This window comes from Trichoderma aggressivum (genome assembly GCF_033847375.1).
Source record: "Trichoderma aggressivum f. europaeum strain CBS 100526 chromosome Unknown scaffold_017, whole genome shotgun sequence".
Taxonomy (NCBI): Eukaryota; Fungi; Ascomycota; class Sordariomycetes; order Hypocreales; family Hypocreaceae; genus Trichoderma; species Trichoderma aggressivum.
Genome location: NW_026946383.1, coordinates 134059 through 147636, shown reverse-complemented (window position 1 = coordinate 147636; position 13578 = coordinate 134059). Strand labels below are relative to the sequence as shown.

Genomic DNA, 13578 nt, shown 5'->3' with positions numbered 1-13578 from the left:
TTACTCCACGTAAGCATCATACTCCTCCCAAACTCTTCGCGCATACCGTTGCAGCCAGGCCTGAGTGATGATCACATCTCCCTCACCCTGGCGGGGATTTCTCAAGAACAACAGTCGAAAATCTAGTACCATGTCGTTGCTAGCGATTTGATATGCTGGCGGGATTGTCGAAGTTTCGGTAATATTGATTGTCTGACAACACTCGGGTATGAGTGTGCTTGCCCATCGAGTTGAGACCCCTTGGCGACAGCCTCCTTGAGGTCGCTCTTCCCATCTTTCTATCAGTATTCTTCGTTCAGTCGGGAAAATTTTTGCCAGGATAATAATCTTGATCTGATGATCAGAGTCTGTAAACCAACTTCTGATCTTCTCCCGCACTGCTGGTAAAGTCTGGGAATATCCAGACTCGATCACAAGCGTTGGATAACCCCCGCGACGTTCTGGCACAGGTCCCCCGCATGAGTCTGCTTGTTTTTCTCCTCCTCCACCGCCGCCGCCGCCGCTACCAGAGGGGCGTCGTCCAAAATAGTAACTTTTACTTCCATAGCTTTCCCAGCTGTCATCTAGGCCCATGTTCCTAATCTGGGAGCTGACCTCTCCATTCAGTCGTATGTGAGCTATTTCGTGTGTTCCAGTGACAACCGTGATAATTAAACACCGAGTGTCTTCAGTGTACATGGAGAGGCGGATCTTGTTTCTCTCATTGTCTTCATCCAGCATCTTGAAGACCGTAGGAGACACATCTAAAAACAGTCAGAGACGAACAAGTTGATGACAGTGGCTTAGACGTACCTGTGACACGCAGCGCATCTCCAGGCGCAGTATCAATTGCTGTGAGCAAATCTGCAAGATTGGTCCATCGGATTGTCGGCACCGATTCAGCTGCTCGCGGGTCTCGGACTCTTGAGAGTGGTATTCCCCTGGCCGACTTAGATGACATTGGCACTGGTGCTGCGTGGGGAGTCAGAGTTTCTCGCTGTGTTGAACCCATTGTGAGGGCAATGTCTTGTGTGAGAGAGAGGGTGAGTGGGAAGAAGAGAAGATTGCGTATGTGGTAAAGGAAAGAGAAAGGAGGAGAGGAGAGGAGAGAAAAGGAGAGGAGGAGGCCTTGCTATATATAGAATAATACCTTTCGTTCGCTATCACACGCGCTCCGCAACATAAGATACTTTATTGGTGCACTGTTAGTGATTCACTGAAAGTCTATCGATGAGAGAGTTGAAACTTTAGTCAGTGTTTGTATGAAGGTCTCTATCGCTGAGAGAATTGGAGCATTAATCAGTGATTCACTGAAGGTCTTTATTAGTAAAGGAGATGGCGCGTTTGTCAGTGATTCACTGAAGGTCTTTATCCGTAAGGCAGAGGATATCTTTGTCGGCTAATGAATGACTCAATGAATTGATGATATATTTTGATATAGATTACTGGGGTACTTTGTGGGAGACGTGTATAATTGTTGTCATTCGAGCATGGGCAAATTTCTCCCTTGACGTGGTTGGCATTCTCCACATCACCTGACGAGTAGTCATCAGCTCCTAATCCGTATAAGGGCGCCTTTTATACTATAGATTTCTCTAGAACATTCAGCAGACGTCATCAAATTCAGCAGACGTAATAATCATTGTCATTTTAAAGTTTAAAAAGACGGCCACGTACGGATAGAATAAGGCACAGATCAGATTTGAATTGAACAAGGATTGAGTTCTCATTGCGTGGCGTCGGTTGCTGTTTTCTTTTCGTCTATATGCGCTGGTTTTCCAATGAGGAATCAAGTAGACTTTACACTTGAACACCATGGCTCAGATGTTTCATGAATTAGCGATACCTAGCATCTTGTGTACGCGTTCTCACTCTCTTCGAATACAAACTTTTGTCATGTAGCCACATGAAACGCCATTTGAGTTGAGTAGGCAAGTACCTAATGACTGTAGTGTAGGGGCCGCTAGACTAGAAGGAGATGGAAAGAACAAGCAACCCATTTTACGCTACTACTGTGTGACCCTATTTTCAGCGCCAAGTATGAGGCTTGAAGAGTGAGTTTGTATTATGAAATACTTCAATATGTGGGTTTGTAATGCTGAGTCTGTGAAAAGAGTATCTGGGGAAAGCTAGGTTCGAAGCGTCGATAGGATTGGACATTGATCCGACTTTGGGAAACGCGATAGCGAAACAGACCAATGAACGTCATGGCATGCAGGCGGGGAACTACCGTGGAGCCCGTAATGAAATAAAGACGATGGCGTGAATACCGATGTCATGTTATTGAGACGATCTACAACTATGTTATTCTCGGTAGGTGGTTGCGGCAATAAGAACCAGCCAAGGTCTAGTATCAGTTCACACCCGCATCTACCGCCGTGTAGTCTGTGCTTTTGGCAACCTCCTCCCAGTCTTCGCAAATCTTGATGGTCTCTTCGCATTTTGTCTTGACTCTTTCCCAGCCGTCTGATCCCAAGGGCACTCGCAGAGGGATCTGCTTCCCAGCAGCCATGCCCGTGCCCTTGACGAGCTCAATCATTCGCGTCACGGCTTTGTTGGCATCACCAGGCTCTTTCCCAACGAGCGAGGCTTCAAACTGCCGAACGCCGGCATTGAATTGAGCATAGTCTGGGTTGCGGGGCTCGACATGGCTGATGTTGGAAAACACCTTGGTGCGGAAGTATCCAGGCTCGACAATGAGAACCTTGATGCCAGAGGAGAAGATGGCCAATTCTTTGGCGAGACATTCGACGGCTCCTGTATTTGGCTAGTATTAGCATGCAATGGCCCATGAATGTCAGTGAGTAGCCTAAATCGTGTAGTTTCAGCTGGAACATGGGTGGTAGTTGGGGCACGGCCGGCATAGAAATGGGGTGGGCCATTCCCCGATCTGTAAATCACCGTGCCCATTTCAATAAGTGAGGTAGGATGGGCGTTCAAGGAGATCGGATTGATCTTCCCACCTTCCGGACCTTCTTGTAAAGGTAGGTAACCGAGATGGGGCACATACCTGATAGAGCAAACTTGGCTGCACAATAGCTGCCAGCACTGAGATCGGCGTGCCACGCTGCTTGAGAGCCTACATATAGAAGCGTACCCTTGTTCTTTGCCCGGAAACGAGGGAGAATGGCACGGGTGATGTTGAGGGGACCATGGAAATTCACTTTGAAAGAAGAGTCCATGTCTTCTTGCCTAGTCATGCCCCAAGATTTTTAGGGCTGATCAGCATAATGTTACATTGTAGAAACGTGTTACGGAGATATGTTAGGGGAGCGTTAATGCGAGGATCGTGTATGAGACGACAAAGTCCAGTTTACAAGTAGTATGCATATGGTTAATGAGCAAAGTTAACAAAGGCTGTGCTGATTGATATCCACTTACGTTAACTCCTCAATCGCTCCGCTGACGATGAAGCCAGCATTATTAACCACGATGTCGATACCCCCTGGATAGATCTCCCACGCTTCGCCGATTTTGGTCTGGATTTCGGCGGCAGGCGCCGTGACATCCAAGTCGAGAATCGCCGCTCCAGTGTCTTTGAGATGGGAAAGCTTCGTATCGGCATTGCGACCTGTTGCTATGACATTATCGCCGGCGGCGCGGAGCTGGCGTACTAGGATTTCGCCGAATCCGCTAGAGCAGCCGGTGATGAACCACGTTAAAGCAGTCATCATTTACACCAATATAATTTGTCTTTTTTCTTTTTGGGTAGCTTCTCTAGGACGAAGGAGACTGTGCTTTGCAGCGTAGTATGATCTGCAAGTACAGTATGCGTGTAAGCACGGACTGGTCGTGGCAACCCTGGAGGGTCTGAATGCTCTTGGTGAGATAGGCGAAGCCCGGTTGACCGATCATGTGGTGGGAATTTTTTGCTGGGTTTTATTAGTGCTTCTTTTCTCCCTTTCTTCTCTTTTTTGGCAATATGCGAGTACTGCAGCTACAGCATCAGCATACGATTTGTCTCCTATCCCCGGTGGTGGTGCAGTAGTATTGATGGAGATTCTGGCAAGGTGGAGAAGAGCTTCTAAAAGCTGCGGAGGGGGGAGATTTATGTCCTAAAGAAGGTTGACAGTGGAAGAGAGGAACCTCAATTCAGCACATAAAGTCCAAAAAGATTTCTGAAAGTTGATACTGCCAAGTCGCTTATAAATACTTTTGTTGGTAATCGAAGCAGGATCGAAATTGGCGGGGAAAAAGAGGAGGAGAATTGATGCATCATGTTGGTCCAGAGTAGAGCCAACAACTGCCAACTGGTATTACAACCAATATTTCTACAACTGTTGGCCGTCTCATGGAGGAGAGGATCATCTCAGAGCAGTAAAACCGGCACCATACCAGTTATGCAGAGACATTCTGTCCCTGCGTCTTTTCTTTGCCCCATGTTACATACATGTACCGTAGACGTACACACTCCGAAACTGCGCGGGATGTCCAGGGCAAACGACACTAGGGGATGCAAGATGCTGCTCCGGCTTGCCTATTCGGAATACGCACATGCCTTAGCTTAGGATGCATGCCCGTGGAGCGGCCCATATAATTCCCTTGAACTGCAGGGCATGTAGTTGGACCGCCTCCGCTCACGCAATTATACAAATTTTCAGGGTTGGTATGTCAGTTAGGCTATTCGTAGCGTACTCGTACAAGTACTTTGTTCATGCCTGTTATAGATACTGCGATAAGATGGGCTATTGTGTCTGAGGCCGGAAACCTGAGAACCATCTCATAGTACAGCGAATGAATTCGGCTTCAGCTCCCCGCTGGAGCGGTTCTAATATCCGCTCTTGTGCATGACGTTTACATCAGACGATCCAGTCGCAAATGCAGATGATAAAACTCGCAGGATTCGGCTCCAGTTTTCCCTGCGTTGCGGCATCACAAGCTTGGTGTCTACAGCAAAGCGTAAATTGGTGCCCTTTGACGCAAAAAAGCTCGCAGATCATGGTTCCCAACGATGGCACCCTAGGCGGGGCATTTCGCCGTGGATTGAATCTTTCCCCTGCAGGATAACTATAACTGGGATTAGGTGAAATATGCATTTTGTGAATATAAACATACCAAGGTGAAGTATAATACTTATGATAGAATAGCGATATTAGTATAGGAATATGTATGCCAGCAGTGGTTGGATCATGATGAGCTGTTGAAAGGCAACCGGTATCGTCCGAATCTACGGAATGTATCTTGTGTGTAAAATATGTCTCCAAAATAGCTTTTCCATCTCTTGCTGCAGTTTCGAAGCCGTCGTATCTCGTAGGAAACAAGTTTGTAGCCGAGTGGCTAGGCTCGCAAGATGTTCAACGTTGAAGGGAATGATGAACCCAAGAAGTATTGAATTATACATACCTACCTTACATGTTGGTAGCATTCGCGACCTTCTCATCGGCGTAATTAGCGCTTAGCTCGGTCCGGAGTATTACCTACTACCCCGGACATGCTGCTTTTGTATGCGCGCCGCTCGATCTAGCAAAATCTCGAGTCCAGGTAAAGTTTTGGCTGCTGGCGGATCCAGGCAAGGCACGGGCATCTCCGTGCTAGTGAAGCCGCAAACGGGCCGTTCCAAGGGCCGGGGATCGGCAAAAGAAGGTCATTTGCTTCTACGAGAGATTCTTTGCCGCCCCTCTTCGCCGTAGATCAAACTTGTGAGTAGACAGACCCTGTACCAATACCGTGGAATGGCGATTATGCAGAAAAGCCCCATTGAAAAGCACCACCACGGGCCACATGCATGGCCTTGTGGTCTTTTGAGTGGGTTGACCAACTATGACGGGACCATCGGTTCCCGAACTGGGGACTGGCCGATCCTTTTTCTTCTCTAATTGGGCTCAGAAGCCACGGCGATGCCGGTAGACTGCTTCAACACCAATATGTTCGCTATACGAGGTATCTGGTAGCCACGAGCCATTCGTCAACATATGAGGCACCAAAAAAGAAAGAGAAAAAGAAAAAGAAAAAGAAGAAAAAGAGAACAGAGAACAGAAAGTTTAAATAATCTTATCCACAGGAGAACAAACCGATGGTGAGCTTTCGAGTGAGAAGAAAGGCACAGCTCGTAATTACGAACGCCTTCCCGGCCTCGGTGGCCGCGGTCCTGCGCGTCTCGGGGAGGCACGCTTATTCGTATAATCAGTTGAAACCACGGAACATTCAACAGAAAATGCCGTCATGGTTCGGCTTTTTGATTGAGCCCGACTTGCGCTTCGTGGCCCTGCAATAACTGGGTCTTACGCTGACATCTTGCATGTGCTTGTATGCGGCCAGCTTCCGACCCGCCGTGGCGGGATCGATAAACACAACCAGAGGACTCATATCGGCTCAATTCGTCTTGGTAAAATGTACATATTGCTTACCCTGGGTAGTCCTTAGTCGTGAAGTCCAAGGCCCTGTGGGTTGTAGATCCCAACCCTTCGGACGAACGGAAGGTGACAATGTGTCAAATGTGTGAGCCCAACACGAGTGATGTGTCTTACCTGGGGAGGCAATCCTATGGAAGAAATGGGTCGTTCTTCGAGTACTCAGCTTTCCCGATTCATGAAGGTATTGCCCAAACACGGCAGTCCGTGGGGTATTCTTGGCCGATATTGTAAACTTGGCATGCACTTTATCCATCGCGGCTCAGAATGACACATGGACGAGGTCAACATCGGACGAACTCCCTTTTATGACACACAGCATCCAATCGCACCCGGCATATTCTATGTTTGCAGTGTTATGGCGCTGCCGTAACATTCGAGTACGAGTACTCTTCTCCCTGTTAGGTTACCCTTTTCCCTGACACCCCTTCCCTGCTTCTGGAATATTCGTTCGGGTTGACAAGCCCCGTATCAACCCTGCCCGACTTGTAGGTGCACCTGTATGGAGTACGTGCATATGAGACACACCCTGGGAACCAGTTTGGGGCCTTGCTTCTAGCTTTCTCCACAATGAGATGGACGGATGGTGGACAAAAGGTTTTTACATTCTTCTGGAGTGTTGGTATGTGAGTTTCCCGGCGCTTGGTTCTGCAGGAACAGTTTGGCCAAGTTCAATTGGGGCCAATTGGCCTGCTTGCATACCCCTTGGATCCATGGACTTGATCTCACACATAAGCACTTACAGGAGCACCTTGTGCTTCAGCAAGCCGGTGCCTGCATGACCGTAGAGAAATCCGACGGAGCGAACTCCGTCCAAACGTTGCATCTGTTACCCGAACCCGTCCTTTGTCCACCCATGCATACTACTACAGTGCTACTACTATGACATGTGGCGACTGCTCACACGCAGCTCGCACCCTCATCCACCACTAATGCTTATGAGGCATATGCAAGGACATGGGAGAACATTGGGACTGCAGCGTTAAATTACATTGTCATTTATTTTATTTTATTTTTATTGGTTCACCTTTTCAATGCTGGCAAAAGATACAGCGCCGCCACCCAAAGGCACCACAGCTTCCACACCACCTCATCCCACCAATGACCCATATTCTTCAACGCAAGCACCGACATTGCGCATCCTATGCTTGTCGATGCTGCCCAACCCCATGGAGACGCATCCCAGAAGAACGGACACGCTACCGACCAGAAACCTACCATGACTGCCAGTGATATTCGTGCCGCGGCCTCGCCGTACAGCAGGGGCACCGTCTGTCTCCCACGAGCCATATCCCCCTCAATGTCTGGTAGGTCTTGTGCGTGGACCGTTGTCATGATGATGGCTCCCGTCACCAATATCCAGGCGAAACCTTCCGGCAGCAGTTCTCCTCCAGACAGCGTGGCTAATGCGCCCCAGCTGAAGCACATGAGTCCTCCTGCGTTCAGCGCATTTCGAATCCAGATGCCGCTGTTACTACCATCTAGATCATTGTACATCCAGACGAAGACCATTAATGTGATGCTCGCTGTATAGCCACCAGATAGAGAACTCAAGCCCATTGCAGCCACAATGGCGGCGAGGAGCCAGTCTCGTGCTTGCTCTGGAGAAATCCGTCCTGAAGGCAACGGTCTCCATGGCTTGTTGATTGAGTCTTCTACAATAGACCCTCCAAGGCGCTGGTTGGCGATGTCTTCAACCAAGAGATTCACCCAAATCCACGCGAGCATCAACGGCACGCGAGACGCTATACTCCATACATGTGGGAACTCGCCCTCTCCGAGGTGTGCCGTTGTAAGCTTTGTCGTCGATAATGCTGCTGTGATGGCGAATATGCCCTGTGGTGCAATGACTGTTTTAAAATCGCTTTTTGTGAACAGGAAAAGAGTCTTCAGATGATACAATAAAGATCGACTCTGTATCAAAAATGTCAGCACCTAACCACGTTCTCATAGTTTCGACAAGCATAGGAGTGACATTTGCTGACTGGGACCCAACTCTTACTTACAGACAGATTATGAGGGTGTTCTACATCAGCAGTCTCAATGGGGATTGGGTCCGGAGTTATGACTCCCTTTTCTAATAACGTGTAATTGTCCATGATTTGCACAACGGGAGAGGAAATAGCTGCGGCTTGCCCAGCAAGAGACGAGAAGGATGGGAGATGGTTCTTTACCAAGACAGAGAAGTTGAACTACGAACAGGGGAAGCGGATCTGGCCTAGCTATATGTACATGAACTTATATCCGGCGCACGTTCACTCTCCATTGACCATTTTCTTCTGACATACACCAAGACCTTGAAAGAAGGTATTGCACCACTTCACCACATGGCCCCGACTTTTAAGGAGACCAGGATCAACGGTGCCTTTTCGCGATCATCTTTCCAGGTCCCAGGGTCTGTGCTGGGTGGTTATTTGTGGAGAGAGATGAGACAATAAATGGCGGACCCGCGATCACGTCTCACTCCAAGCTGTGATTCATTAATACAGCCCTATTTCCACAATAGGAGGGAGCCGGAGACTTTCCACTGAAGTCAGTTCAACTGTCACATCGCAGTCTTTGATCAACTCACAGCTCAGAAACCAACATCACCACGCTTGGACAAGGCGATAGCACACGCTCATTGTGCTGTGGGTCATGATTAACTTGAATTATCTGTACCCCCTCAATAGTGAAGCACACGCCCCGCCCCCCTGCTAACACCGATGCTTGTGCTTTCGTTCTTAATGTTGTACGGAGTATGGTAGCACGAATGAGCAGGTGGCTAACACGATTCTGTTCGCTCTTCGGTCGGTATGCTGACCAATCTGTGTATTCTCCAGACAGGTCCAAAATATAAGCAAATTGACCGCCTGATGATACTCTTCTCCTGCGAATCATCAGATCCAACTCGTGACAGTCGCCTCTTCCCGTCACCACATCAGGCCGTGCCCTGATAATTTGATGATCCAGGCTGATATCAGGTTTCAATAATACGATTTACCGTAGCTTTCGGCAAAGAGGTCTGTTTCTTCTCCAGGAGCTGACATTGCCGCCAATGACGGCTTCCCCTTCCGAAAATCCCGTTCAATCTCACTGAGAAACAAGCCCTAGCCATGGTCTTTCACATTATCCCTGCTTGCGCCTTCGCGAGCATCTGTTTGGGATTAGCCACGCTGTCATACTTCCACTTGCAGCAACCTCGTAACCTTCGGTGGTATGCGCAAGCCGCAGCCATCATCTTCTCTGAATGGGTGCGTTAGATGCACTTCTCAAATTTTCCGCGTTTTCACGTCATTCTTGTCAAGAACTATACAGACACCGTGTCAGGTCGCATTATTTTACGTCTCATTGATCGCTAATGGGGTTGTTTGCGGTAGTTCTTTTCGAATCTAGTTTACAGGCTGGCCTTTCATCCTCTCGCCAAATACCCAGGGCCTTTGATCGCGTCGCTCACAGACTGGTACACTGTTTATTGGATTGCAGAGGGAGGCCGCCATCTCGAGCTTGATTGGCAGCACAAGAAACATGGTACGTTTCTCGTCATTGACACGCCATTTCGACTCATCAACTTACGCTCAAAGGGAAATTCGTTCGATTTGGACCTAACCGACTATCAATCAACTCTGCAAAGGCGTCTCGAGACCTTCACGATGTCAATTCCAACACTTTCAAGGCCGATGCGTATGGCTCCTTCAAGCGCTTTTTTGGAGCAGAGATGTCTCTGACCACTGTGGACCACAAAGCGCATGCTTTCAGGCGCCGGGTCAATATGACTGCCATTACGCCGGCTGCGGTAAAGGAATTCGAAGACCAAGTAACGCCGCATCTTGATGAGTTTACCAGCATCATCGGCGAGGGAGCTGGGAGCAATTCACAAGGAGAGCATGGCTGGAGTCCAGGTAAGGACATGTCATACGCTGTCGCTTTTTGTATTGCCGATATCATGGGCTCTGTGACCTTTGGTCGAACATGGAATGTCCAGAGAGATCCAAAGTATCGACACTTTGTTAAAGATTTACCCAATGGTGTCGCTGGAATCCACTTGGTAAGTCAAATCGAGGCTGCGTTTTTATGTTTCTACGTTTCATTGATGGAGAGATCAAATACGGCAATGAGCGATCCACGATATTATCTAACCGGCTAACATTTGCCCTTAAGGTGGGCCATATGCAATCCCTCTTCTTCTGTAATCTACACAAGGTATTGTTCAAAGAACTCATCGTTGGTGTGGGCAACTTGATGTCGGTCAGCCGATCCTTCGCCCTCTGGCGCCTGGAGCAATCATCTATGCCGCACAGAGATATTTGGCAAGCACTCATTGCATCGCGCGATCCCAAGACCGGCAATGCCTTCTCTACAGAAGAACTCATATCGGAAGCCAGTCTTTTCATCATTGGTGGTACAGATGGCATGATCACGGCAACAACTTCGACCTTGTTTTATCTGACCCACAACCCTCGTACACTTGAACGTCTAACTCGCGAGATTCGTGAAGCTTTTCCCCTATCACCTGAAGATACCGGAAAGAAGGCGTCAAACGTAAAGTGTCCTATACGATTTGCTTCTGCGGAACTTCAGAAGATTGTGTACTTGCCTGCCTGTATTGATGAGGCTATGCGCATGTCATCCCCCGTCCCAAGCATCTTGCCACGCGTCGTAGGCCCTGGGGGAATGACGGTTGACGGCGAATATTTCCCAGCGGGAGTGAACTTGGGAATACCGCACTACTCCATGCACCACTGCGAAGATAACTTTGCCGAGCCATTGACTTATGCTCCTGAGCGCTGGATCCCTGAGGAACGTACCAAAGGGCTCAAGGATGGCTCCGTCCCAGTGTCAGGGAAGGAGTCGTTCAAAATGCGACCAGCAGTGGGACAATCTTATGGATTCACCCCATTTGGTGGTGGCCGTAGTAGCTGTATTGGAAAATACCTGGCTTACCAGGAGATGTCCATTGTTTTGGCTCGCCTCATCTGGCTTTTCGATATTCGCCTGGATCCCAGCAGCAACATGGGCGAAGGGATTGGAGATGCCCGGGAAGGAAGGGGGTGCAAGAGCGAGTTTCAGCTGTATGACCGGTTTGTCAGTTCACAGAAAGGACCAATGCTGCAATTCCGGTATCGAGAGGAACTGGTTGCATGATCTGAGCACTGCATTGGCCTGAGAGCAAAAGATTTATGAATATGAAGATTAGAATACGAAGATTAAAATAGGTGCTTATATGACTACGTCGTGTTTACTACATATAATGAGCTTTTCATTCTACCTGGAAGTGATGTGAAAACAGGGGGAAAGACCAGAAAGTATAATGGAAGTATACTGTCGGGGAAATGTTCCCTTGTTGGCGAAAGAAACAGGGTACATGACTCCCAAAGTCTCCCGAGCTCGTTGACCGACTGACTCGGTCGCCTGCCCGACTTGGTTAATCCACATTCTCTTTCAGGAGCAACCCAAATTAAAGTGCTGATTTCTTATTTCGTCTGATTGTTCTCTTTTTATGGCGGGGTAATTTCTTAGAAACTGAAGAGGTTAGACACCCATCTTCACTTTACTAAGTTGCAGGAGCTCCAGAAGGAAGTCTCTTTGGCGTCTCAATGCTTCTACAAGTAATGAGAGCCATTTCAACTGCCAGTATCCCGCAATGAGCGCCATCAAGCTAGGGACACAAGTAAAGCCCCATTTGTCATCGAATTTTGCTCACGGGCCGCAATCTTACACCCTCCCCCCTGGTCACTGAGATGGACGCGCTGCTGATCGTTGTTGGACGCTAGCTCTTGCTTATAAGGGCAAGAGGGAATAAATGAGCCCCAGAAAATGCAACATGGATACATGTAGTTGAGTGGTAATGACTCCATAAGAGAGTCCCAGATTGTGGGAGACGCTGGCTGCGAGCCGAAAACTGATCACCCACTGGGGATGCTCTGCATCACCATTTGCATAAATATCACGGATCTACTGCCGGGAGTATGGAAGAATAGCCTATCCAAGTAGTCGGTCGGTTTCAGGAGACTCACGTGGAATAGATCCAGACTGATAAACAAGAGTTTATTTGTTAAATCAGTGTAGTGCTAATTCGTTGGCTCGGAGAGTTTTGGACGCCGCGTATCGGAGAGTCTGCGCGAAAATCCCGACAAGGTAATCTAGGACAAAAAGAATAAGCCAATCTCAACACGTGGAAAAGAAACACAACTAAAACGACAAACCACGGGCTTTGGGGGGTATGTATCAAATCATCACGCATACGAGTATGTCTAAGAACAAGTTGCCTTTCCATAAATGCGAGCGCCATGACAGAAATGGCTGTATGCCGTATGTAGTACACTCAAGCGAGACCCGCATTCTTAGCGATATAATTGTGTTGTTGGATCTATTCTCCGTGAGGCGAGCTCAGAAATTAGCGAAACTAATGTAGATTGTCGGGATGTGCAAACTGCGGTTAGACCATCCCAGTTGCGTTTGATTTTTTCCAGGTTTCGCGGAGTTGGTGATGACTTCTGGGTGTTCGGGGGCGCTGTTTGTCGCGATTTGCTGTTAAATGACAAAATTATTGCAACCCGCTCAAACTAAGCCTTTGTATATATTCAGTGACAGTAATCACTCAATGGAGCCAAGCATTGGTTGGTTCTAAGACGGAATAAAAAGCAAACATGTGCTTTTAGTGCTCAGCATGTTGGAGATCCACAGATGACTCTCAACCGTGCAATGCCCTCCCAAAGGGAGTAAAGATTATACGCCGCCTCGATCCAACGAAGGTAGTCAAGCACAAAGACACATTCTTACAGACAAGTCTCCTCATTATCTTTGACTCTTACGAGAACATCTCTAAAAGTTAAAGCTACAAGCGCCGTCAGTTTCTTCAAGAAGGACTGCTATTACCAACAATCTCCGCATGTGAAAGCTAGACTGATCATACCATACATGGACATCCAAGACCAACTTGTACCCTCAGCGCTTTCTGTCTATTACAAGGCTTCACTGCGACCCATATTAGCTCAAAAGGCAGAAATACCTTCCATAGTCCAAGCAGGGAATCTCCAAGATGTGGTCTTGAAAGAGAGATTATACCAGAAAAAGCAGCTGCTCGATCCTCTGCCCTGGCGAAGGACATGCTGCAGTATGCTTGGACGAATCTCGCCCAATAGGTAAATGGATGGCTAGCTTTGAGCTTCCATCTGAGGCTGAGCTCTTCGTATAGAGAAAGGCGAGCTAAGTATTTGCTTATATCTTCCAGAGGGATACCTAGGTCTTCACCTCGTATTTCGAAACC

General features: G+C 48.1%; 4 protein-coding genes across 4 annotated transcripts; 1 reads left to right on the top strand and 3 right to left on the bottom strand.

The window, feature by feature from the left end:
* On the bottom strand, positions 1-991 carry Triagg1_5048 (uncharacterized protein; the record flags this gene model as incomplete). Its single annotated transcript, XM_062899519.1, has 2 exons — positions 1-743; positions 793-991. 2 exons carry the CDS (start codon positions 989-991, stop codon positions 1-3), a joined length of 942 nt encoding a protein of 313 aa, XP_062755873.1.
* Positions 992-2332: 1341 nt separating this feature from the next.
* On the bottom strand, positions 2333-3834 carry Triagg1_5047 (uncharacterized protein; the record flags this gene model as incomplete). Its single annotated transcript, XM_062899518.1, has 4 exons — positions 2333-2736; positions 2990-3171; positions 3361-3612; positions 3767-3834. The coding sequence occupies 4 exons, from the start codon at positions 3832-3834 to the stop codon at positions 2333-2335; spliced, it is 906 nt and encodes a 301-aa protein (XP_062755872.1).
* A 3518-nt stretch (positions 3835-7352) lies between these two features.
* On the bottom strand, positions 7353-8428 carry Triagg1_5046 (uncharacterized protein; the record flags this gene model as incomplete). The annotated part of the gene is made up of 2 exons (XM_062899517.1): positions 7353-8243; positions 8336-8428. The coding sequence occupies 2 exons, from the start codon at positions 8426-8428 to the stop codon at positions 7353-7355; spliced, it is 984 nt and encodes a 327-aa protein (XP_062755871.1).
* Positions 8429-9424: 996 nt separating this feature from the next.
* Triagg1_5045 (uncharacterized protein) lies at positions 9425-11453 on the top strand (the record flags this gene model as incomplete). The annotated part of the gene is made up of 4 exons (XM_062899516.1): positions 9425-9562; positions 9689-9839; positions 9893-10356; positions 10470-11453. 4 exons carry the CDS (start codon positions 9425-9427, stop codon positions 11451-11453), a joined length of 1737 nt encoding a protein of 578 aa, XP_062755870.1.
* Positions 11454-13578: the final 2125 nt, after the last annotated feature.